Source organism: Nematolebias whitei, chromosome 14 (genome assembly GCF_014905685.2).
Source record: "Nematolebias whitei isolate Nwh7 chromosome 14, NemWhi1, whole genome shotgun sequence".
In the NCBI taxonomy this organism is placed as follows: Eukaryota; Metazoa; Chordata; class Actinopteri; order Cyprinodontiformes; family Rivulidae; genus Nematolebias; species Nematolebias whitei.
This window is the reverse complement of record NC_056511.1, coordinates 42,019,912-42,047,566: the sequence shown is the minus strand read 5'-3', so window position 1 is coordinate 42,047,566 and position 27,655 is coordinate 42,019,912. Positions and strand designations below refer to the sequence as shown.

The window sequence follows — 27,655 nt, the reverse complement described above, 5'->3', positions numbered from 1 at the left end:
TTATGATGCGCCAAATGTTCTCTATAGGTGAAAGATCTGGACTGCAGGCTGGCCATTTCAGTACCCGGATCCTTCTCCTACGTAGCCATGATGTTGTGATTGCTGCAGAATGTGGTCTGGCATTATCATGTTGAAAAATGCAGGGTCTTCCCTGAAAGAGATGGCGTCTAGATGGGAGCATATGTTGTTCTAGAACCTGAACATAGTTCTCTGCATTAATGGTGCCTTTCCAGACATGCAAGCTGCCCATGCCGCAAGCGCTCATGCAACCCCATACCATCAGTGATGCAGGCTTCTGAACGGAGCATTGATAACAGTAACTGTTATCAAAGTGCTTACCAAAAAAGATCACAGCATCAAATATTAATAACAACATGTTACAGCAACATGAATAAAAGCATAAAAACATTAAATATAACGAGAAACAATGAAATACTAAATCAAATCACCCTGCGTTAAATGTCAGGGAGTAAAAGCAAAATGGATGAACACAATCATCAACAACGAAATACCAAATGAGATCACACTGTGTTAAATGCCAATGAGTACAGGTGTGTTTTGAGGAGAGATTTAAAAATAGAGACTGAGGTGGCCTGTCGAATGTTGATGGGCAGATTGTTCCAGAGTTTAGGGCCCATGACTGAAAACGCCCGATCTCCTCTGAGCTTCAGCCTGGATTTTGGTACGGCCAAAAGCAGCTGGTTTGATGATCTCAAAGGTAGAAAGAGAGTCGGTATTGCGGATGTCTTAAGGAAGAGGGTTCCAGATTTACTGAGCAGAGTGGGGAAAAGCTCTGTTTCACTTGGTGCCGAGGTGGACAGAAGGAACGGTGAGGGGGCGGCAGGGAAGAACGAAGAGAGCGGGAAGTGGGGTGATGTGCAGGAGATTAGATGGATAAGGAGGGCCAAAGTTGTGGATGGCCTTGAATGTGTACAACAGGATTTTAAATTGAGTTCTGAATATGACAGGAAACCAGTGGAGTTATAGGACTGGGGTGAAATGAGGAGGTTTGGGTAATTATACAGCTAAACCAGCCTCTAGGGAGCACAATCCAGTGTATCTCTTGTGCCCATCCCTCGGATGAGAGGCGAAACGTTTCCACATTTTTTTGTTGTTTTGGTTTTTTTTTTTAATGTCCAGAGGACCAGATTTAACTTTTTTAGATAATGGATAGATGGTTTTAGTAGCAATGAGTAGAAACTCAGTTTAATCTGTTTGACGTGAACCAGAATTGAATTTCAGATAAACAGGAAGTGAAAGAGTAAGGTAGAAGTGAAGAATTTGGTGAGGTGGATAAGAAGAGCTGGGTGTCAAAGGTCACAATAATGTTTCATTTTGAACTAGCAGTTAGCGTATTGGTCCTGCTGCTTAATATACTCTGTTTCTCTAAATCGAGTCTGTTCAAAAGGCTACCTACAGCAGGCAAAATACTTTTAATAACATTTCCACTTCACAATCGTCCAAATGTTCTTTTAATATGAAAACATCTACGTTTTGGTAGCGGTCTCAGGCCCAGCCAGGCCTGGACCGTCACTTCTGGCTGCCTGGCTCGTTACATCATCCCGGAAAAGACCCGCCTTTTTGGGTGACGTCACGAGCAGGGAGAGAGCTCGTGGAGGGGGAGGGGCGTCCGGTCGACAGGCAGACAGACAGCAGGCAGCAGCTGCGGCGACAGCACCCGGCACCGTCAACTCTGCATTAAAACATTCACAGCGTTTCAGCTTTCAGCCCCGAACTCAGCGCAGACAGCGACACACACACGGCCCAGAAAACAGAAAATGGTAGACCGCGAGCAACTGGTGCAGAAAGCCCGGCTGGCTGAGCAGGCGGAGCGGTATGACGATATGGCCGCTGCCATGAAATCGGTAAGTAGCTCTCCGTCTCCCCATCCTTCTCAAATGACCTTTCTCCGTTTCTTTCTCATTTTCTGCCATAAACGGCGTCCTCGGTTATTTGAAACGTGTATAAAAAAAACCGGTAAATTAAAGTTAACCGGGGCTTCTTTGGAGAAGCAGAAGAGCGGCGGCTGCGTTTGGGCACATTTTGACGTCAGCGAATAATCCACATGAAAGTGGTGTATGAAAGTCGGGATTAATTGATGAGAAAGACCTGACGTGGAGACCGGCGAGGGTCTTAGGTGGAGTAAATCCACCTGGACTGGTCTGAAAGGCCTGCCACAGTCCAGCCCCGTGTCTTTTTGCATGAGGGGGATCCGCAGTCTGAGACAGAGGTTCGGTTTAAGCTCGGATTTATATAAAAGTGTATTTTTAATGGCGGTGATCTGCGGCCACTGTCTGATGCGGTCTGTTTGATCTTGGGGCGGTGCCTTTCAGGCTCCTTCACGCGCTCAGGCTGCCAGGGTTTAACCCACCTCAAATGAAGGGAATGAACGCGCACTATATCAGCTGTGTGTCTGCGTGGATCAGTTTTTAAAATGATCTCCCAACAGGTCAGGAGAATCTTAAAAAAGATCAGGTTCAAAGATGCGCAAAGCGCCTGGGCAGCTGATGCTCGCGCTCCGGTCTTTTTGACGCCACAACGAGCATCCATTTAGTGATGGATGCAATTTTTCTCTTTGCTGGGATGCTGGGGTGGAGGAGGAGGAGGGGGAGGCTGCTGCTGCACATTTGGCGCATAGAGAGGCAGGCCAATGTTGGCTGAAGGTTGATCGGGATCGATTTTTGCGCAGCATAAGGAAGCGCACTTCAGAACGTGCAAAGCTGCGTGGGTGTCGTTTGGCTGTTTTATTTATTTATTTTTCTGATTGTTTAAGAAAAAAAAAAAAAAAAATCCAAATGCGGCAGTTCTGTCTGTTCCCGGAGCCTGGGTCGGTGCTGTGCGCCAGCCGCATCCCTGCGTCCTCCACCTCTTCCTCCAGCAGGTTCCCACACACACAGAGGCGTGCCGCAGCAGCTGCCAGGATGCAGCACGGGCCCGCCCGTAGTGCACCATTTCACATGCAGCGTTTCATCACAGAGGCTGCTTCTCCTCCTCTGCTGACTGTGGACAGTACATTCTTACAGTAAGGGACTGACTCTGTGCAACATGGCCATGGTGGACTCTTGCAGGCTTCTGTATTCTCACTATTCATGACTTCCAAGGATGTTTTAAGCACATTTAGCAGATGGTGACGGTCTCTTTTAGGAAAACATTCAAATGACGTAGTGCTGTTTCTCTGTGTTTGTATTTATGCTCCTCATTATTTAGACATACATCTGGCATTCTGGTGTAGCCAACAGAGAACTGTTGGTGGGCTTTAGGTCCATGCTGCTCTCCAGGACGGGCCTGTAGTGGTGCTGCCGGTGAGTCTCAGCTCCACCCCTCCCCAGTTGTGCCGAGTCAGTGAGACCGAGCTGCCCCAACACGCATCCAGTGTTTCTGCAGCGTAAGGGCAGTAGGGGTGTGTCCGCTGCCTCGCCCATCATTCCAGGGGAATCCCTCGCCACTGCAGACATGGAAATGGCCCTGTTGGCAACAGAACCGAATAACCAGGTTGGCAGCAGGCGTCGCTACACCCTACCTCAGGAGAACTGCATGACTCAAAGGAACACGGCCAAAACGAGCCTCGGTAGAAGGCACTCGGCACTGTTTTCATCAATGCACAAATCAAATTTAAGCACCGAAGTCTATATAGCAGTTTTTAAATTTTTTTTAAGAAAAGAATAGTTGGAACCTGTTTAGTCAACTCGAACTGTTACACGGTTTTCATTAGCTGGGAGTGCAGCTACAGATCAAAAAGTAGGTCCATCAATACAGCTGGCGCGGGGGCCCTTACATCCAGACAGTCGTCATCAGGTCTGTCCTGCATGTCCAAGTACAGTTTATCGAGCTTACAGATGTAACGCAGATCAGGAACCAGCCGTAAAAGTACAAACCGCTTGAAGTGATGTTCTGTGAAAGTTTTATAAATTAGTTTTAATTTCCCTCTGGGATTAATAAAGTTTTTTTTATTTTTTTTTTAATTGAATTGAATTGAGTTTTCTAATTGTTGTGTACACAACATGAATTTGTGCAGGACTGATGAGCTAACAGCAAAGACCAAAGTGGATGGATGCCATCTTAAAACGACCAAGCCACAGTTTTCTAGTGTTCACGTGAAAGCTCTTTGATAAACCTTTACAGAGATTTGTTTTGCTCTATGTGGGATTTCACATAAAATTCTGTGTTTTATTTGCAAAAGGTTTTAATTATATATTTTAAATGATCCAATATCAGATTTAAATTGCCGTTGTCGTTTTTGGATGGATAAAGTTGCTTTGAAAGTATCAACTCCATTGACAAGGTACTCATGATCTGTGCAACAGAACCCTCTTCCGAAGCAAATTTAGCTGTTTTAAAGTAACCACTAACCAATGTTTAAAATGTTATAATGGTACAATGTTATTGTGGTTCAAGTTTTAGCTCGTCAGTCCTGTCTACTGGTTTAAAGCAGTGGTTCCCAACCGTGGTCCTTGAGGAACACCATCCTGCATGTTTTACTTGTTTCCCTGCTTTGACGCACCTCATTTGAATGAATGGGCGATTAACCGGCTTCTGCAGAATTTAAGGAAGTAATTAAATAACTGGATCAAGTGTTTTGGAGCAGGAACCAACTGAAACATTCAAGATGGTGTTCCTCAGGGACTAGCGTTGGGAACCACTGGTTTAAAGTACTGGTACTTTCAACAACAGGTGAGATAATTGTTATAACTTTTTGCACATTGTCCAAAATTTCCCTTTGAGAAAATATTTGTGCGATCAAGTTGTAACCCGTAGTATCATAACACATCAGTTGCAGTATATCAAAATTATGCCACAGCGTTTGTCCAAATACAGCAGTGACATTTTAACTCCTGTATAAGGTATACAGTCAGTGCTGACAGTCACACACCCTCAGTCAAAGTAAGAGACATGGGCTCTGATGGGTCTAGGTTCATGTGACAGGACAAACTGAAAATATAAACTCAAAACTCTCAGTAGTACTCTGCAGGTATTTTATCATCATGTCCACACAGGGACAGAACAGCAGCCCTTTGATGGAGTAATAACTGGTTATTGTAAGACTTGTCAGACCAGGGTATGTCAAAATGTTATTATTAGTTACAGAGGATTGTTTTCCTTAAGGTTTCGAGAAGAACTTGTTGGTTGATACTTTGTTACATCAGCACTATTTTACTCTGGATGAAAGCCCTGCTACACGCTACACAACCGTTTTGAACATGGCTGCATGGTGGCAAATTTACACAAAGCTTGAGTGTGAAGGCGACATGATGCTTAGTGCTTGTCCTGGCACAACTGTTGGGCTGCATCAGGATGCAGCTATGTGCTGAAAGATTATACTGTGTTAGCACAATGCTGATGACGTAATGAGGTGGTGAAACAGCTGTATGGCATGTCCTGCTTCTGATTCTCTACTGCTGAGTGACGGTAATGTGTGCAGGCCCCATGGGTGCTAGGGATGAGAATCTTTTGGAACCGAGTGATTCAATTCGATTAAAATTTGTTTGCTTATATTCTTTTAAGCATCAGCAAAGAAAAGCTAAAAACGAATTGTGCTCCACTGCAACGTATTTCAACTGAAGCAGCAACAGCAACTCCACTAGGACAAAAAGCAACACGCAGGTGACTCGCTTAAAGTGGCAGCACACAGATTAACTTTAACATAATCAATTTCTGACACAACTGGTAGAGCTGCGAGCAGGTCACCCTGGTTCAAATCAAAGTCTGGGCTCCTTTCTGGGTGGAGTTTTCATGTTTTCTCCGTGCATGCATGAGTTTCTTCCAGTTACTCCGGTTTCCTCCCACAGACCAAAAACATGCACGTTAGGCTGATTGGTAGCTCTAAATTGTCCCTAGAGTGAATGGTTGTTTGTCTCTGTGTCCCCGTGATGGACTGGAGACCTGTCCAGGGTGTACTCCGCCTTTCGCACAGTGATTGCTGGACATGGGCACCAGTGACCCCCCGCGACCCAAAATGGAAGAAGCGGGTAAAAGATAATGGATGAATGGATTTCTGACATGTGAAAACTGAATCAAAATCTCCCACGCCCACTGATGCAATGCATCTAAAAATAGATTATAACCCCCACCCGTAATGGATACGCTGCCACCACACTCCACCCAGCTACAACTGCTACTACAATGATAAACCACAACAGTCTCACTACAGAGGTTTTGTGCATGTTTAAAGCCCTTGTGAATCTATCAAACTCCATATTGTAATCTTAATCTGCAGCTGAAGACCTCACCAGAGCGTGTAGAGTTCAGAGTGAACGGGGGGGGCCTTGAATATTTTAAAACACTCCAATTTTAGGCTTCTGTGTCACCTAAATGTGTTGGATGAAAGAAAACGTGCTTCAACTAATTTAAGCCATTTCATACATGTTACATTGTTTCAAAGTAGACATTTGCCTTTCACTCAGCTTATTTATTTCAGTAATCTATTGTAGATCTTAAGCAGCAAATTTGAACACAAACACACATGATGCGTTTAATTGTATGTGTGCGTTCACACGAAGACATTTGCTGTTGTGTGGCTCTGCACAGAGGACTGCTGAACCACAGGGATGCACATCGTTAAATGACGTGCATGAACCACACACACACTGAAGTGTACATGTCATTTATGTTGTTTATTTTTCATTCTGTTATCTTTGATTAGTTTTTACAGTATATCTGAAAATTGCGAGATTGAGCCCAACATTTAACCACAAATGTTTGAATACTGGCACAATGTGCTGACTACATATTATCATGCACAGCCTGTTTGAGAGCTGTGTCTAAGGAAGTGTATGACCCAGATAGCAAATTCTTCCATCATACTTAATGAGCTGCAGACATTATGTATCTGTGGACGATTTGTTTTAATGCATTAGCAAATGTATTTCACTGCTGCTTTTGTATTTAATATATACTTGTTTATGTGTAATCATACAGGTTTATGCCGTTCAGTTACGATTCAGATAAAATCAAAAATACACGGTCAAAGAATTGCTAATGCTCTAACCACTTTAGGCTGTAAAGCAAAAAAAAAAAGCATTCTTAGAAGCTTACAGTTTCTCATACATATTACAAACGATGCTTGTAATTACGTCATTGCATGACAGAGGCCGTGCTTCCTGTGTTAATACTTTGGATTTAATGATTCTCCTTCAGACTGATTGCTTCCATCACCCAAACAAATCCACCTGCCCAGGCTTCCCAAGATGAAACGGATACTGCGGTAATTTCCTTTCACCGTTTCCTGTTGCACAGAGCCACAATAAAAACTGATCCGTTTAAAGAGTCAACTATCGTTCCCAGTTCACTGCACACTTTTCTTTATGATGCTGCAAGAAAGGTACTTTTATTGGGAAAATTTAATAAACTTAACTCAGACAGGCAGCTGAACAAACCATTTTCATAATACTAAGGGTCCCTTGACATTGGATTGCACCCCTAATGGAATGCTTAAAAAAATTCAGCCATGGTTTTGTTGGGTCTTGGCAAAGTCTTGAAGCTTATTAAGAACACACTGATAAAGCGTGGCAGGTTTACAAGGGCTTTTAGCATGCAAGGAACTTTTATAGCAAGGTTGTGGTGGTTTTGTCATCATGGTATCAATGTGTTAGGGTCCTTGGTCGATGTGAATTAGAAGCAGGACAGACCACGCTGGCTTCATGGCTAGGCTACGACGGTGATTATGAAAAGGTCATAGAAACGACCCAGCGCAGACATGACACCTAACTCATCGCGACGTCATAATTGTCCTCGCACTGAAAGAGGTTTTCTAAGTTTGATGTGATCCAGCCACTTTCCAAGAGGTCTTGTAGTTTGTGAAGAGCGCATGTCAAGCACGAACAACGGGATGCACCGGTCAATCCACCGCTGATCAGAATTGGAGGATTTGTAGATTGACTGATGGCCAGCCAATCTGAAACTTAAAAATCTGACATTTTTATCAGTCTGTGAGTGCACCACACGAGCATCAGTTTCCATTAGCAAAAGCATCTACGCTGAAGTTTTAACAGTGAAGAAGACTCTGTTAAAATGATTGTTGGATCTGTAAGATGTTTAAAGGAAATGTAAGAAGTACACAAGGCTATAAAAAGTAAACGGTTAGTTTCTACAAAGGTATGGTGTTCCCCCCTCAGAACATTTAAAATGAAGATTTTTCATTTGACCAACGGTTCATGTTCAGTAATCCACGTAAAAATCCAGCAATGTTCAGTCTTGGACTCTTTTTTTTTTTTTTCTGAGACATTTCGTCCTTCATCCAAAGAACTTCTTCAATCTGAGGAGCCACCAAACAAACTGATTTCTGCAAAACGGCATATTCCATAGTGGAAAATACCAGTTTGCTGGTGCTAAGATGGCCTCCGGGGCCCGCCCTCTCCCCTGTCGACTCCTCTGAGACAGTCGAGCCCAAGTGGTTCAAAACACCAAAGTTCATGCTCAATAATCCAGGTATAAAACCCAACAATGTTCAGTTAGGTCATCTGGACTTTTTGTTTTGCTGAGATGTTTTGTCCTTCATCCAAAGGACTTTTTTAATCTGAGGAGCCACCAAACAAACTGATTTCCACAACAGCATACTCCATAGTGGGGAAAAAACAAAAAAACGGTTTGCTGGTGCTAAGATGGCCACCGGCAAAACTGTTTTGTTTTTTTCCCACTGTGGAGTATGCTGTTGTGGAAATCAGTTTGTTTGGTGGCTCCTGAGATTGAAGAAGTCCTTTGGATGAAGGACAAAACGTCTCAGGAAAAAAAACGTCCAGATGATCTGACTGAACATTGCTGGATTTTTCATTTGACTTTGCAGTCAGAAGTTTGTCAACACATATGATAAACATAGTTCACAAATTAACAATAAAGTTGCAGTTAATGTTTTAGGAAAGCCATTCCATAAACTTAATATGCCTGATTTTTTTCCATTTAGTAACGTTTTTCTGTGATAAGAATCGCTGTCCTGTTGAAACCCAAATGTGTCCAAGTGTCATCCCTGTAATAGTTGATGAGGTAAAGTTGAAAATGTTTGGATTTGGAGGTAATCCTCCTTTCTAATATTCCATGCACCAGTAGCACAACATGCTACTACTACCATGCACCCTGAGCAGTTCTCCAGTCCATCACAGGGACGCATGGAGACAAACGAGACAACCATTCACTCTCTCACTCGCACCTAGAGACAATTTAGAGTTACCAATCAGTCTAACTTGCATGTTTTTGGTCTGTGGGAGGAAACTGGAGTACCTGAAGAAAACCCACACATGCACAGAGAGAACATGCAAATGACACCCAGAAAGTCCCCCAGACGGGATTTGACCCGGCGACCTGCTTGAGAGCTTTACCAACTGTGCCACTCCCCAAAAAAACCCTACATTGAAAATTATTGCTTTTTCTATTAAATTGAAGTTTTGAAAGCTGAAGCTGCTTTTTTTATATATATATATATATATTTTTTTTTAGCAAATACCGGTACTGTAATTGTTTTCTGTTGGATTTTATTTAAGTAAATACCATTATCAGAGAAAATATTTGGTATTTTAGTGCTTTTGAGGTAAATAAAAGAATCTGAATAAAAAATTTTATGCTACTGGCCTAGAAAACTGATCGGCTCTTCTCTAAATGTCAATGTTGGTTTAAAAATCACACATTAATTTTCCAAAATGCCCATGGCACAAATGAAAATGTAAGGTTTCATTTTCCTTTTTATATTCTGCAACGTTTTCTGTTTTTCGTTTAATTCGTTGGTAATTTATTTCTAAGAAAAGATGATCATAAACCTTAGTCCAAGTAAGGAAACGACTGCATCGTTGAACGTCTTTCAGAGTGGCTTGAAATTAATTTAGACTCAGTCGTGAGTCACAATAGTACTACAAAAACCGCCCACCTTCTGCCACCTACGTACACCATCATTAGGTTCGTTTCACAGCATCTAACGATCTTAACATTTACAGCAGATCATTAGCAGCTTCTTTGTGCCAACTTGTGCAAAAACAGTCACTAGGTGCACTGTTATACTTGTATACTGTTATACCTTAATGTGCTTCGCAGATGATACAAAACCAAGGATAGTTTAAATGGAAACTACAAGTATTTCTAGTAAAAGTAGACTCCTGTAAAGTGTTTCCCCTAGGTCACTTGCCTTGTGGGTGAAGGACGCTTCGGTAGGCAGGGCGCTCGGTTCTGTTGACGGTGGGGTGGTAGGGGAAACACTGCTGTAATTTTACTAGTTTGATATAAATTATATCTTGCGTTACAAATAAATAGAAGTTACGAATAAATTTCACAGGCTAATAATCATTCTAATGACATTATGAAACGATCGAAAAAAGCACATCACTAAAAAATGGTTATGAATTAACGACGACTACATATTCATACAGTTTTTGTGATTTAAATCCTCTATAAAACCGTGACAGGTTCAGTTGCTGTGAGCTATCAGCTGTGTATGATGGCCAAAAATGGGAATTCCCCTAAAATTTCCTTTTTAAAAATATATATACATTTTTAAATCAAGCGTTTGAAAATGTTTCCACTAGTAAAACAGTTTGACTTGACATAAGCAAAAGAACAGAGGTTGAACGTCGTTCTGTGACCAATGGTGGTCAGTCCGACTGATGTATAAGACTCGTTTTTATTTTGGGCCAATATTTGTTTTCCATCCATCAAGGGGGAGTGGTGGCGCTGAGGTTAAAGAAGGCGAGCTTGTAATCTAAAGGTTGTCAGTTCAACTCCCTGGACCGCCAACATCAAAATGTGGGTGGGAAAGGTGAACCACACCTGCCTTTACCCTCATTTGCCATATTCTGGACCTCTTTTTAAAGTATAAAAAATGTTGGCCAGTTGATTGGTCTACCTCTAATGAACCCCCTGCTGCAGGCTTGCTGTAACTTGGTTAATTACCCACCAATTCCTGGCAATATTTACAAGGAAGCAAAATGACAGAAGAGCTAATACTCTGAGCATTAAGCACATTTACTTTTCAACTATAACTAAATATAGCTGGTTTTAATTATTTCTGTTTATTCTACCTTTGCATACATCTGTTTAAAACTGAAGCACAGCACTTTTTAATTGGCCTGCTGACTCTGGTGTTTTAGCTGACCATTTTAAATAATTTTTATTAGATGTGAATAAATTACAATTAACACTGTAAAACCATAAAATTGTGGAGTTCCTTGTGCAAAATTACCAGTCTCATGAAGCAAGCCTAATGTGGAGCCGCCATTAAAGGTGGCTTGTGAAATTCATTTTTATGTTTATTACATGTCTGTCCATCCATCCATGCACTGTAACTTACACTAACATAGCTTTCCAATCATCAAGCAGAAAATATTTGACCGTTCTTTATATTATCTCAGTAGCCTCACTAGGTCTTTGTCGACTCTTTCAGTGAACTACCCTTCATGTGTCTCATAGTTAGATGCGAACATTAGTTGTAATCTTAGGGAAAACTACCGTTGCATGTGGTATCATAGCAACAAAGCGTTGGAGAACCCTTTTCTTACCACCAAGCTCTTTGTGGCATGATTTGGCTAACCCTATTCATGCCGCCAGTGACGTAAGGTCGTCCATGGCGCCTTTGTGCTCTGCTGCTTGAAGGGTGGGTGGTGGGGGCAGTGTCACATCAGGTTAAGAAAGACAAGGGTGCAGGAGCAAATGCGCAAGAGTGTGGAACATTGAGAAGGGGGAACTGTGGGACTGTGGCAAGCCCTCATTATATGGAAAGTAATGCATTGAATGAAAAAGGGAGGGGTGTACTTGTAGTACTACCCCCTTTTAGGCAGTACAAGATGTGCAGATATTTACAGCAATGTAAAGATTTGTCATTTACAGTAAGTTATCGATTGTCCTCCGCAGCCTGTTTGTATTACCATGGCGATGTTGGGAGGTTTGACTTCCTTGTGCATGGATGAGTCATGACGGAGCAGGCACGATTGATGAGTTTCATGAGAAGACAGGGCTCCATTGTCCCCCATTGCACCATAGCCTCCTTCACAGCTTTCTGCTTGTCCCACAGCCTTCTATAACAAAGGTAGCCATGTTTGTACAGATCAGTTATTTGGACTTTGTCTGGTCATTGTTTTTCTTGCACTGACCTACTCTTCTTGTTGGTTACATTTACTGTAGTTGCAGTTTCACATGCTGAGGTTGTGCTTCAGGAACAACTCGCTGAGAAAGTGGGATAGGACTTTCTCCCAAGCAGGATTGTTGCACAATGGGTGCCTTTTTATTGTTCGCTTGTCTTGGTACTTCCAGTACAGAGGTCAGTTCATTTATGATGACTGTAAAAAAAAAATGTTTTTACAGCATCCTGAAAATAAACTGTCCTTAGCTGAACAAGCATAAACATCTAAAGCTCTGTTAACCATCATACGAAGCCTGTTGATAGAAGTTGAAAAGGGTGAGCATAGGGTTCTATGTAAAAACATAAAATGAAATGTTTGAACTCGGGGTGCCTCTAGTGAACTGGAAGTGGAATTATCAAAATGAAAAGTGTGGAAGTTCCAGAAAACACGAGACTGCGTGAAGGTTTATTAAAGCAAATTCTTAAGACATGCTTAAAGCGTCGGATAATTTTTCAAGTGACATTCTATCAAATTCTTATGAATAGATGGTACTGTTAATCACTCCACCAGGAGTTGAGTCAACTTTTGAAGAAGTCTTTTTTTCAGAAGCCTTGAACTTCTTCAGTGTGCACAAAATGGAGAAACTTGATGAATGAGCAAGATGTCTGTCTGGTATCATCTTTGGTAAAAACTAGTGTATGCAGCAGCACTTTTGACTCGTATTAAATGAAATGGACTGTGTGGTGGTGTAGGTGTTGAACACCGATGACCCGTAGCAACAAGGTCCTGGGTTCCAAACCCACTTGGGATCTTTCTGTGTGGAGTTTGCAGGTTCATATTCATAGGTTTGCCCAGGGATCTTCAATTTTGGCCCTAAAGGCGAGTGAGTCCCTCAGCGTGACCCTGTGATGAACTGGTGACCTGTCCAGGGTGTACCCTGCCTCTTGCTCAGTAACTGCTTGGGATGGACACTTGACCAATTTAATTCCATTTATTTATAAAGCACCAAGTCACAACATCTCAGGGCACTGAACAAAAACATTCACATACATTATAAATGCCAGTTAGTAAAGTTATCTATTTAAAGAAAGAAGGAAACCAGCAGACCCTTAACAGTTAGTTTTTATCTATCAATTTTCTAATCTAACTACAAAAATAACTATATCAAAGCTTCCACCAACTTGAAAAGTTAAGTGAATTACAATTTGTCTTGTAACTTTGACAGACAAATTTTGTCTCAAGTCCAAGGTTCTTTGTCATTCGCATCACATGTGGTAAATGAGGTGGAACGAAACTGTGTACTCAAGGTCCCAGTTACACCCAAAATAGCAAAAATGTAAAGTATAAAAGAAACGGTATATAAGCATCTAAGATATAGACGATAGGCTAAATGAACACTGAACAATACGCTAAAAGATCTAAGATATACGCTGAACACTAATAATGTAAAATAATATTAAACAGCAGCCCGAACATGAGTCTGTAGTGAGTAGATGGGTATGAATGAATACAGCAGCATGAGATGATCGGCACAGATAAGTCGCATATCACCAATTAGTGGCATTACAGTGATTTTCATCTTTTTTTTTCACAGTGATTCTCCTGGTTAGAGATTCATGAATAACAACTTCAGGGTAGAAGCTGTTCCTCAGTGTAGTGGTTCTACACTTAATGCTCTTCATCCTCCTGCTTGACAAGAGTGGGACAAAAAGTGTGTGTGCAGGGTGAGTGGGGTCCTTCATGATGCAGGTGGCCCTCTTCCTGCATCTGAAGGTGTAGTTGTCTCTGATGATGTTGTGCAAGTTGTTGCAAAACCAATATTTTGCTCAGTCTTTGCTGTGATAGTTTATTTTTCTGGTGTTTAGTTGTAACATAACGTACAACACAACATCTGCAAGTAACTCAGAGTTTTATGTGGGATTTCTGGATTGCTCTGTAGTGTATCAAAGCAACCATTCATCCATCCAGCCGTTTTCTTGTACCTGATTTTAACTCGTTGGGCCACAGAGGAGCTGGTGCCTACCTCCAGCAGTCACTGGCAGTGTACACGTTGGAGAGCCAGTCCATCACTGGGCCACAAAGAGACAACCATAGGGACAAATTAGAGTTACTAATTGACCAACACGCATGTTTTTGTTCTTTGGGAGAAAACCGGAGTACCTGGAAAAACCCACGCATGCACGGAGAGATTGTGTGTAGTTTGAATCTACACACAAAAAAGGCCAGGAGGGGAATTGGCAAACTTCTTGCTTTTAGGTGACAATACTTAGCACTGCAGATTAATCAACACTTTAAATCTGTGAATGTGTTCATTTAGTGAAAAACCAGTTTGTGCTGTTGTTTAAAAATGTTTGACTTGTGCAAGTGATAAGTGAATGTTCTACCTTCCTTACTTTTATTTCACCCATGAAATATAAGTTAAAAGTTTCCAGTCCATATGTTCCTTTAATAAACAATGAAAGTGGATTTCATTGACCTGGCGAGAACTATAAAGTATAGTAAAAATAAAAAGGTAAATAGTAAGAATAGTTGAAAAACCAAAACATGACAGCACACGCAGGTGCGTTGTTTTTCATGTAATAACTTCTTTAATAAAGCAGTTGGATCTTGTACCAGGCTTCATCGTAGCTGTGGTAGCTTCATGATCAATGTCACGGTCTTGTCATTCTGAGGCTGCAGGTTTGAACCCAAGTTGCATCAGGAACGGTATCTGGTGTAAAACGATTGGCAAATCTTTTGTGCAATTTGTGCACTTTTGTGTGTCGGCTCCTGAAGATGGGAGCAGCTGAAAAAAGGTAATATAACCATAAATATAAACTTGCTGCTTGATTACTTTATACTAAGGTTGTGCATATCTCAGTACACTTTTTACATCAATGTGGCAGCAGTTTTTTCTCCTGAACAGTAAGCATTGCTAATGACAAAACAATTCTGACAGCAGAAGAGCTGCTCAGTAAAAGTGTCAAAAGATCCATTCTTTGTCTACAAATGTAACTACACTTTTCAACTTTAATGTCTATTTAAAAAATCAGCTTCCTTACATCTAGTAATCAAACGATCAAATAATTAGTGTGCATGTTTGTTTAAACAACGTGCATTTACGGAATGTGAATGGCTAGATAGAACAGCTGTGCACCAATGCAGGTAATGGATTAATTGTACTGGTACAAGGATTTAATGGACAGATGCATCTAGATTTAATCCCAAAATGGCACCAGTACACAGCTGCTGTACCATGGCAGTCGGATCGTGCATGTGTGCATCAGTAAGTTGGTACAAATAGGTTAATCGTCACATCCTTAGCATTTATAATTGAACTGTATGAGGCTGTTCTGAGGTAATTCTGAATTATAATAGCAAGCTCATAAGCAGAAGTTTCATAAATGACAGCCACAACACCTCACTTGTGAAATCACCTTTTGGGAATCAGAATTCAGCACAAAGTGTGCACATTCATTGGTCTTGTATCTATTTTCAATTAAATCAGTTTTGACCACACAGTCACAACAGGTAACATTTTACGGCATCTCAAGTTTTTCATCATGGGGTTATGTTGGTCAAATGTCATTGAACTCATTGTAAAATAACTTTCTAGACCAAAGTAAAGATTACTCTTGGTCATAAAATAATAAAGCCTTTGGCAGCTCTCTCCAGATCTTAAGATGCGTTTTTTAAGGTCTACCAAGGCTTCTGCAAAATTAAGTGTTGGTCTCTTTGTCCATTAAAGTTAGGCCTAAGTACTTTGGTTGGCCTTGTTGCTGTTTTAAGTGCTATATAAATAAATTGGTATGGTATGGTATGGTATGGTAAGTAATTATGCCTCAAGTGCTTTTAATCTTTTTTACTATTTTACAGTTCTTTTTTGATCTGACAGAAGATCCAATAATCCAACTGAAGATCCAATTCAATTTTATTTCTAAAGCCTTGAAGAAATAAAATACTTGTACTAAATTACACTGTAAACACCCAGTCAATAAACTATAAAAGAACAAAACTATAAAATCATAAATATATCAATATCTTGAAAGGTAACACAAGCGAAAGAATAAACGTGAGTTTTAAGTGAGGATTTACAAGCAGCTTAGGAGAAAGTCTGTAACATGCAAAGGCAGTTTGTTGGTCCCACCACCCCAGAGCACGGCCCCCTCTGAGCTCACCTGGTTTTTGGTTCATTCAGGAGCAGCTGATCAGCAGACCTGAGAGAACGGGCAGGTATGTAAGGGTAGCAGCTCAGAAAGGTAAGGAGGGGCAAGACTGTTGGAAGATTTAAAAACAAAATCATTTTAAACTGGATTGACCAGCAATAGAAATATTTTACAACAGGTGTGATGTGGTTAAATTATCTTCTGCCAGTTAAAAGGTGTGCCGCAGCATTTTACAACATCTGTAAAGGGACAACTCTCTGACTCCAACACACAGAGTGACTGTTGTCCAGAGGTGTGGATCAGTAGTTCAAACAGCCGCTCTGAAAGAACTGGACATATCTTGGCCAGCTGCCTCAAATGGGGAGGAAAAGAAAAAAGATTTCACTGCTACCCTGATGCATGATCAATAATCCAAGTAGAAAAATCTAAATTAAAAAAAGAAAGAAAAGTCAGGTCCTCTGGATGGATTCTTCTTGTTGAAATGTTTTGTCTTTTATCAAAAAGACTTATTCAGTCTGAGAAGCTGCAACAGACTCAGTCTTATAAATAGCACCTTCTCATAGTGGATCAACCAGTTTCCTGGTGACATCCAGAACTAGCTGTTCACATGATAAAGGACCATCAGCCTAACGACTGATTGTTAGTGCCCTGATGGCTTCTTGCCATTTACAGACAGCATTGTGGACAGTTGAACACGGAGGCTCCGCCCCCGTTTAATGATGGATGGGTTCTCTTCACAAAGATGGCCTCCTTCACTCCTCTCTCAAACCATCGTTCCTCTCTGTCCAGGATCTGAACATCTTCATCCCTGAAAGAGTGACCTCTGACCTGCAGATGAGTGTAGACCGCAGAGTCCTGGCCTGATGATGTTGATCTTCTGAGCTGGTCCATCCTTTTGGCCAGTGGCTGTTTAGTTTCCCCGATGTAAGACTGATTACCCTCCTGACACTGAACAGCAAACACAAGTGAGTGTATTAGTTTAAGCCTGAGTTTATTGCAGCTCCTCAGACTGACAGTCTATTTGATAAAAGACGAAATGTTTCAATTAGAAGAATTCGTCCAGAGGACCTGACTTTTTTTATTTTTATTTTTTTTTAGATTTAACTACAGTAGTCCCTCGCTACTTTGCGGTTTTTCACTTATCGCGGTGCTTCAGGGTACGGATCCTCCGTGATAAATGAGGGACTATTGTACTACCTTTTATTCGGCTGTCGAATTGAGGATTAACATCAATTTTGACCCCTTAAATTTGTGATGTTAGCTTGAAGTACTGGGCAAAGAGAGAGGCTGAAGTGTTGCATAACTCAAGTTCTTTTTTAAACCTCTCCAAGTCATTGTAAACTGATGTCACGATTCCTTTAAAATGAGAAATGAAGCTCATAGTTTGTCCCTTTTCCGCTTGCGTTCAGCTTTGTGCCATTGGTACCTCATATCTTATAAGTCAGGTCTTTCAGCCAGGGCTCAGGTTTAGCTTTAAGTCCAGCTAAGTCTGAGAAGAGCCACCAAATCTAAAGTAGGCAGGTAACCACCCCTGCATTAAATTTTCTTTGTATGGGATGTAACACAGGAACAAGACTGTGTGAAAGCAGCCAAAAACTGTTCAGCATTGCAAGGGTTAATGACTCTGCAACGATGAGAGGCTGGGTGACATTTAAGGGTTTTACAAGCCTCAAGTGACCTGAATAACAATACAGGCATGTGATCCGAGGACATTATATCACAAATTTCTGTGATATAACAAGATCTAGAAGATGTCCAAGCTCTTATGTGGGACCATATACAAATTGTGCAAAATAAAGAAAGAGTCAGTGATGTTTAAAAAGCCTTTAGCCCGAGGCACATCTTTAAATGACACGTTCACCCTGGCTTAATGTCTGAGAGGTGTAAAAGGAAACAGTCCAGCAGTAAAAGCTCCGTTAAAAGCACTAAAGTCACCTACGCGCAGCCAAGTTTCATTCACGCAGAGAAAATCCAATTACTGAGATGTGAAGAAATCCTTGCTAGCATTTACAAAGATGAACTGACGAGGAGTCGGCAGGTCCACGGCATTAGAATTGCAGGGAGCCGACGCTGCGGCCGAAGTTTTTGTAGGTTCACTAAGCTGTTGCAATGGTAGAGAGCAGGGACAGCAACTGGACCACGAGCTGCTGTTGTCCAGTTGACAATGGGTACCAACCAGGTGTCAGCATGGTCCACCCAATGCTGAGATGCAGGAAGGTAAACGGCCTTCCCACACTCTATTCAAGCAGCCATGAACAAACTAACTTGGTCTTAACTTGGTAACCATCATGTTTACCATGGACCATGGCTGCACTGAAATTGATGCTGTTGAGGTAAGAGTCGGGGTTCGGCAAAGAGACGACAAGATTTCTGCTATAAATGGTGGTAGTTCATTCACCTTACCAAGGCTTCACTAGATCTTGAGCAAAAACCTGAAGACCCAGCAATGTTTGGTATACAATTAAAGAGTTGACTTTAAGGGTTTAAAGCAGCAAACGGATCACACACACACAAACAAGTGGCACGCCATATACACTGGCACCATCTTGATTTGTCCAAATGGAAAGCCTCTAGAAACGGAAAACTGAAACCAAGTCTTGTTTTTCCACAAAGCAGGAATTGGGGAGGAAGGTGTTGCTGCTGGTGCTTTTGTAATTTATCCTCACTGCCACATCTTCAGCCATGTTGTTACTATGAACAGCTTTTAGCCAGTATCTCCAGAGATGGAGAGGCTCTCACAAACAAAGCAGATTTTGCAGTCTCTATGGAAACAGCAGATTGCATCATAGCTTGCTCTTTGCCCACCGCTCCCTCGCTTTTTTACAATTCAAGCATAAGCCAGAATGATGGCTACTTTATGAATCAAAGTGCAGAGTTGCATCATTATATTAGTGTAGATTAGAGCGCATGTATGCTGAGAACATGTCACTAGAGGAAAAAACAGCTGCTGTGTGCTTTTTGCGTATTAGTAGTTTTAGTTCGTACATTCTTCTAATAGTACAGAAATTCATGAATTATTAGATTTAGTGAACTTCAAATTATTAATGTAGTACCAGCAGCCTGCGAGGCTATTCACGTGTCCTATAATTTGTAACTTAATTAGATAAAGTTCCATCAAATGACATAAAAACATTCTTTATCTATATTCTAGTTGTGAATGTTCCCCACTGTCTTAAAGTTTTGAACAGATATTTGATTTCCTAAGAAGTTATTATTACGTTATTGTCCAAATGTTCTGTTTTTAAGCGAATAAGTGTTTTTATACCCAATAATCGACTACATTTTAATGTATCTATATGTACTTTGTTTTTAGTCCTAAATAACAAATGTATGGTTTTTAGCTCCATATAGAAAACTAAGCATGTTTGTGGGCTGTTAATATTTTGAGTAGTCCATTAAAATGTGGTACAATCTTCATTTAGTCTCCTACTACACTAATTAAAAATGTGTTTACCCAAATGGTAAAAAACAACAACTTTGTTTTACAAAAAGCAAAATGTTCTTGCTTTTGAACACTCGTTTCCTGTTGAGAGCCGTGTGACAGGGTCCTCCTGCTCCAGTTGGTTGTCGGGGTCTTAAAAAAGAAACTAACAGGCTTCGTACTACAAAAAGACCTGTAAAGAAGCCTCTGCTGCATTGTCCAAGTGGGGTAGAAGGGATTAAATCCCCCCAGCCAAACACAAGCCTGTCGAAACAAAACCAGCTTTCAGAGCAGCGCACAGCCAATCAGACGTCACCTGACAGGTGGGGCCGGCTTCTCAATGCAGGGGCAGTTGAGTAAAGCTGAATTTGATCTGTCTGTGTTTTTGATTGCTCCATCTTGATAAGAGCTACAGTCGTGAAAAAATACCATCAGTTCTACGGTTTTCCATATCGGAGCCCTTTAAGCCTTTCAAGCATGCCCTGCTTGTTCAGAGTTTTTCTAACAGTCCTGTTATAAACTTTCACTTCCTGACTGAGGCCTGTGGAGTCTAAGAAGGAACTTTTAATTAATTCCTTTTCTTATAATTTGACTAAGTATTGCACGGTCTTACCTTGGGGTGAGTTTATTACGACAACCACTCAATTGGCAGCTGTCTTAAAAGTTTTCCATCCATCCATTAACTTCACCCGCTTCTTCCTTTTTTACGTAGCAGGGGTCACTGGTGCCCATATCTAGCAGTCAATGTGCGAGAGGCGAGGGACGCCATGGACAGGTCTCCAGTCCATCACAGGGACACAAAGAGACGAACGAGACAACAATTCACTCTCTCTCTCTCACCTAGGGACAAATAGAGTTGCCAATCAGCCTAACATGCATGTTTTTGGTCTGTGGGAGGAAACTGGAGTACCAGGAGAAAACGCACGCATGCACGGAGAGAACATGCAAACTCCACCCAGAAAGGTCCTGGGCCGGGATTTGAACTGGCGACCTTCTCGCTGAGAGGCAACGTCTATATCAACTGAGCTACCATGCCGCTCTAAACATTTTGTGCTTGTGAATAATTTTTTTCCTCTTGTGAAATATTCGACATGACCTTTAACACTAACAGTAACGTCTCCTTGACCGCTGCTCATGTCTTTCCTCCTTAAACATCTATTAATGGCTGCATTTTTTTTTTCAGGTCACAGAGCTGAATGAACCACTCTCCAACGAGGAGAGGAACCTCCTCTCTGTGGCTTACAAGAACGTGGTTGGGGCGAGGCGTTCATCCTGGCGGGTAATCTCCAGCATCGAGCAGAAGACTTCGGCTGACGGCAATGAGAAGAAGATCGAGATGGTCCGAGCATATCGGGAAAAGATAGAAAAGGAGCTGGAGGCCGTCTGCCAGGATGTGCTCAACCTCCTCGATAACTTCCTGATCAAGAACTGCAACGATACGCAGCACGAGAGCAAGGTGTTCTACCTGAAGATGAAGGGCGACTACTACCGTTACCTGGCTGAGGTGGCCACGGGGGAGAAGAGAGCTTCTGTGGTGGAGTCCTCCGAGAAGTCGTACAGCGAGGCCCACGAGATCAGTAAGGAGCACATGCAGCCCACCCACCCCATCCGCCTGGGCCTGGCTCTTAACTACTCCGTCTTCTACTACGAGATCCAGAACGCCCCCGAGCAGGCGTGCCACCTGGCAAAGACCGCCTTCGACGACGCCATCGCTGAGCTGGACACCCTGAACGAGGACTCCTACAAAGACTCCACTCTCATCATGCAGCTGCTACGAGACAACTTGACGCTGTGGACGAGCGACCAGCAGGACGATGAGGGAGGCGAGGGCAACAACTAAGGAGTCGGAAACCTAATTTTGCCAAAACAACACAACATGCGCGCTCTAAAGATAATAATTGTTTAAAAAGTTCTTAATTTTAAAAAAAAAAAATCAAAAACAACGGGAGGGTTGGGTGGGGGCGGTGGAACATTGGCGGCCAGTTTAGCTGATGGTAGCGATGCGGCTGCTGTTCTTTATTTTTCCACAAATTAAACGTGAATAATGGTAGAAGGGAAGATGTGTTTATTTGGAAAAATAAGCTAAGACTAAAAAAAAACAAACAAAAAAAAAATAACACATGGATCCCTCTTCTTGACGGCCTCTGCAACATTTGCCAAAATACGACTTTAGAAGTAAGACGTGTGTCGTTCACCACGGTTTGAATATTTGGGATCCAGCGCTTTCCCAACAGGCAGGCTGGTCTCATGGAGTAAATGAAGCGGAGCTGTCTAAATGCATTCAGCGAAGGGAGGAGCACTCAGAAATTCAGTTTCAATGCTTGAGCGGCAAAGAAAACCAACTGAGCGTCATGGCCGTGCTTAGTGAGACGGAGAAAGTGAATCGGAGAGGACGGCGGGTTTTGTAGGGGTGTCACCGCGTGACTTCAAACGTACAGACGTCTTTAGTTGCACCGCATCCATGGTCGCCGAGTGAAGAGCAGGTTATGTCTGGTTGATGATAACGTGGAGAGAAATGAAGCGTTTTTGTTTGCTTTGTGTCGGGTACGTGTCCCACAGTCGAGTCCCACTGTAATTTAAAACGCAAACCCATCCAGTGAACTTAGTGCAGCTTGTCCCCCTCATGTGCTGATGTGCTTTCTAAAATAAATTAACTGTTTTTGGACACCCAATTCTTATTGTCGATATCGTCTTTACTGTAACATCTATTGGCTTCATGCGTTTGTGGGGAACAACTTGAATCCACACGGCAAATTTAATATTAATGAACACTTTCAAAATGTTGATGCTTGGGATCGAACGACCAGAAGGATCTCTGACGAGCTGAACGCAGAACTGCAAACGAGAACGAGTATCATTTGTGAACAGAGCACTTGAGTTGTTAAAGTGGATGCTGTACAGGCAGATTTCTGAGGTTTGACTCTTCTTTTGCTTTCAGTTTCTTCTCGGTTAAAAAAAAAATGCACCTGCCTTCTATACTGTCTCTTCAGTGTAAGATGATGACTGCTCCAATATTCTCAATAATACAATGTGCATGCTGGTGATGTATTTATACAGTAGCTTCAATTTATTAACTTATACTGTAGATGTTATGTATTCATATGAACATGGAATTATTAGGCTTTAATCTGATTATTTTCTATTTATTTCTTTCTCTTGCTATTCGCTAGACCTTCTTTTAATCTGTGTTTTCTTTACTCCGTTCGCTAAAGTACGCTATACCAAAACAGTGATTGTTAACAATAAATTGATCTGTTATGGACATTGCCATGGTGACATGCCTTTCTTGGTAAGAGGGATTAAAAGTGAGGATTGGCTCTGTCTGGATTTTTTTATTTATTCCATCCATCTATTATCTTTACCCGCTTCTTACTTTTTATGGTCGCGGGGGTCACTGGTACCCTTTCGCAGCAATCACTGTGCGAGAGGCAGGGGACAACCTGGACAGGTCTCCTGTCCATCACAGGGACACATAGAGACAAACAAGACAAACAACCATTCACTCCCTCACTCACACCTAGAGACAATTTAGAGTCACCAATCAGACTAACATGCATGTTTTTGGTCTGTGGGAGGAAACTGGAGAAAACCCACACATGCACGGAGAGAACGTGCAAACTCCACCCAGAAGGGTCACCGGACCGGGATTTGAACCGGCAACCTTCTCGCTGACAGGTAGCAGCTCTACCAGCTGTGCCACCGCGCTGCCCTTTTTGAAATTCCGTTTCGTAAAAATACATAAAAAAAAAGGCCATTTGTAAAAGTTATCTAAGGACGCCAGCAGACTCGCTGAATCTTCGTCACGGTTTCCCATCCCGAGCAAGCACGATGGCAACAGTGGAAAGGAAAAACTCTATTTAACAGGAAGCAACCTCCGGAAGAACCAGGCTCGGGACAAGCGGCCATCTGCTTGGAGCAGCTGGGTTTGAGAGGACAGGAAGTAGAAACAGACGAACACAGAATGACCGGTGCGAGTGTACCCCCTACTGGAAGAAAAACAAAGATAAAAAGAGTTACAAATACAAAACAAGAGTGAGTAAAGACCGCAGCATAGTGAAGACGTGATCAGATTGTCCTCTAGCAGTCTACGCCCTATAGCAGCATAACTAAGGGATAGCTCAGGAAACCCAAGCCAACCCTAACTATAGGATTTATTTAAAAAAATAAACTTAAAACTGGACAATGTGTCAGCCTCACGGACAGAAACTGGAAGTTGGTTTCACAAGAGAGGAGCCTGAGAACTGAAAGCTCTGCCTCCCGTTCTGCTAAGGAAACTCTAGGAATCACAAGTAAACCTATCTGAGTGAATTCTGTTAGGAAAATATGGAACAATAAGATCTGTAATAAGATGGACCTAGGTTGTTGAGAGCTTTGTAGGTTGTATGTTCTACCCCCTGACGCTACATATAAAGGGGACAGTCATAAAAATAAATCATAGAATAAGTGGAAAAACAAACCAGTTCATTGTAAAATTTCTTTATTCAGATCCTCTAAAAACCCTGTCTGCACGGTGGCTTAGTGGTCAGCACTGTGACCGCACAACAATATAAAGACAACACTGACAAATGGAAGTAATGCATAATTGAGAGCATTCAAGAAACCACCACAGATGCAAGCACTAAAAAGAATTACTGGTTCTTCTATTAGAATCAAAACTGCACTTACCCGTTAATCAGTTTTTCAGGCACATCATTTGTTCTCTGACAGGAAGTTGATCTGTGGTCCGTTCTCAAAGTCCAGATGAGAACAGCTCCACTTAGTGTCCTGGTTTTTCAGCCACAAAGTGATAGTGGGTATCTAGAAAATAAACAGCTACATCATTGCAGTATATTCTTTTGTTGTTGTTTACTAAAGTGTAAACAGGAGGTGTGAATACAGCAGAAAATCTCCATTTTTAAAAAACATACGTAAGGAGCAGTGTGGATGGGACCTTGACGTCTTTTCATTTAAACTCATTTGTAGGAGCACTTCCTGCGCACGGCGCGATGTGCAATATTAAAAGCAGTGAACTTTTAATAAAAACTGTTTGAATGTCTTTTCATGGCGTATTTATGTGGAGCAGTAAAAGCTCCACACACAAGCCTAACTCAGGGCGCCAGAGGATAAAAACACCTTCGGCTGTTTTGTGTCTGCAGTACAGAACGATAGAAGGTACAAGCAACAATGAATACGTCATTGTTCCTGAGACTCCATCCAGCTCACCTTGGTGCATTTCACATGAGACCTCCAGCATTTGTTTTACATGGGATGTCCTTCCTGCAGCCACCTCAAACCCATGGAGGCCACGACCACAGCGCCACCGAGCTACAGCAGCCTTCATGGTCATCTGTGATGTAAGGAGTTTAAAATGTGGGACAAACTGAAAGATTTGCTTCAACGCTTTTTAAAATGATTTATTTCCTGCTTTGCTGAACTGCTTCGTGTTTGTATGATCTCAGACAGAAAGAAGTCCTCCGCTCTTACGGGCAGACCGCTGAACCTGCAGCTTCAGATCATTACTTTTAATAATTAAGACGCACACCTGCATGATCTACTAGTGTTGGGATCAAACCCTGTGGAGGTGCTTCATGTGTGTTTCGTGTCAAATTGTGAACTTTCACCTGGACCAAGAATAATTATTAAATAAAACGTGATATAAATGTGATAAAACCTCTATTTGCTAGTTTATACATTTTAAGTATTAATATATTTCACCTACTTTTGCTCATTGAGAGGTGCTGAAGTGTCTCAGACTTCTTTATTCTTTCCTTCACCACCTGAAACATATTAATGAAGTAGCTACAATGCTAACATTTAGCATTCCTTCATGTCTCCTGCAGTCCTCAGTAGTTGAAGGGACATGTGTGAAAGCACTTTGTTCTATTTCAAGTATGAATGAATGTTTTGACGTTTTGATCCACAAAAGTGCAGGAAAAAAAAGAAGCTTTAATGCTTCTGCATTACAGGTAATAGGAGTAAGAAGGGAATAAAATATGAAAAAGCAAAATGTCACGAATCAAAATACGTTGAAACATTTCTTTACAATAGCCAAGCTGCTGGCCTCCACCTTCCTCTGAAGCTAACTCAATCCGAGCCGTACTCAAGATTAGGAACTTGGCTCCAAATAGTAAATCTACAGAAACATCCACATCTGGAAACACTGGAAGATGATGTCAATCACAAACTGTAATTTGTCAAATGAACGTCTTCGCTCACAGACAGAGAGGTTTGCTGGAAACAGCTGGCGAGCGCTAAGGTCGTTTTCACACCTGATAGTCCGGTAGACTCGGTTCGGTTGGGGACCAATATTCATAACATTTATTTACATTTGAGCTGGTGCGTTTGCATTCACACCGTGCAGTGAGCCAACCTGCTGAACCAACCTGTTCCCCCGCTCGCCTGTGGGGGCGCTGCACCAAGAACTACTGAAAGAAACGACACAAAAACCTCTGAAGACACTTCTTCTTCTTCTTCTGGAAATAAAAACAAAAACGGAGTGGCGTCAAATTTTAGCGGTTTTAGGAGTTATATTTTGTCATTTTTCAACAATGGACTCAGCATGAGCAGAAGATGAGACAGAAGACCATGGAGAATGTTGTTTTCCACACAAGGCAGCTGACGGCTCCATATGAGGTCAGAGAAATGTGTGTTTGTTTACCCTATGGAGCGGGGCCCGGTCTGTTTACATTCACACTGTACTCGAACCGCGCTGGAGTTCTCTTCTACCGGACCGAGACCTCGGTTTAGCACGGGCCAGAGTTCGATGGCGAGTTCACACCTCCCCAAATGAACTGGACTTCGTAGGCAAACGGGCTAGAGTTCGGGACAACAGGGCTGGTGTGAATGCAACTCTAGCTCGGTTCAAGTACAGTGTGAATGCAAGCAGACCGGGCCCCGCTCCGCAAGCAGGAAGAGGAGTAGAGCGCAGGGCAAACAAACACGCATTTCTCTTACCTCATATGGATCTGTCAGCTTGTCTTGTGTGAACTCCTAAAACTTGATGCCACTCCGTTTTTGTTTTTATTTCCAGAAGAAGAAGTGTCTTCAGAGGTTTTGTGTAGTTCCTTTCAGTAGTTCTTGGTGCAGCGCCCCCCACAGGCGAGCGGGGGAACAGGTTGGTTCAACAGGTTGACTCGACTGCACAGTGCAGTGTGAATGCAAACGCACCAGCTCAAATGTAACAAAAGGTCATGAATATTGGTCCCGAACCGAACCGAGTCTACCGGACTGTCAGGTGTGAAAACGACCTAACTGGTCACAGCATTTAACCTTTGCACAGTCTAACCAGAGGGCCGCGAGACGGCTTCAGGCTTCAAGCAGAGATTACTCCTCTGATAAAATCAGCTTACTTTATCATCACAACGGTTTGTTTAGTTTTTGAGCAGGATGTTTTTTAACACTTATATATATAAAAAAATTTGCCAGAGCCTCTTTCCTCCACCTGTGTATATACGTATAAGATTCGAAACATCTGATCTAAAAATGATGCAGAAAAACTGGTCCATGCATTTGTCACGTCTAGACTGGACTATTGCAATGGTTTATTATCTGGGTGTCCAAATACTTCTTTAAAACGTCTTCAGTTGATCCAAAATGCTGCTGCCAGAGTCTTAACTGGAGTTACTGGGAGAGATCATATTTTTTTTCTTTTTTTTCATTTAGCCTTTATTTATACAGGTTAGTCTCATTGAGCCACGAGAACTCATTTTCAAGAGAGACCTGTTTAGGGAGCACGTGGTGGGGGTTAAGGGCCTTGCTCATGGGCCCAGAGTGGGGCGAATGAGGGTGGGGGCAGGTGTGGGTGTTTCACCTACCCCACCCACAATTTTGATGTTGTCGGGGCCGGGGCGTGAACCGGCGATCTTCGGATCACAAGCCCACCTCTCTAACCTCTGCGCCACCACTCCCCCATATCTCTCCAGTTTTAGCTTCTCTCCAGTGGCTCCCTGTCAAATCCAGAATAGAATTCAAAATCTTACTTCTAACCTACAAAGCTCTCAACAACCTAGCTCCATCTTATATTACAGATCGTATTGTTCCATATTTTCCTAACAGAGCACTTCGCTCTCAGACTGCAG

At 42.1% G+C, this 27,655-nt stretch overlaps 1 protein-coding gene across 1 annotated transcript; it reads left to right on the top strand.

Moving 5' to 3' along the window:
- Positions 1-1,610: 1,610 nt before the first annotated feature.
- On the top strand, positions 1,611-21,880 carry ywhag1 (3-monooxygenase/tryptophan 5-monooxygenase activation protein, gamma polypeptide 1). The gene is made up of 2 exons (XM_037688129.1): positions 1,611-1,865; positions 20,782-21,880. Exons 1-2 carry the CDS (start codon positions 1,779-1,781, stop codon positions 21,436-21,438), a joined length of 744 nt encoding a protein of 247 aa, XP_037544057.1. The 5' UTR covers positions 1,611-1,778; the 3' UTR covers positions 21,439-21,880.
- Positions 21,881-27,655: the final 5,775 nt, after the last annotated feature.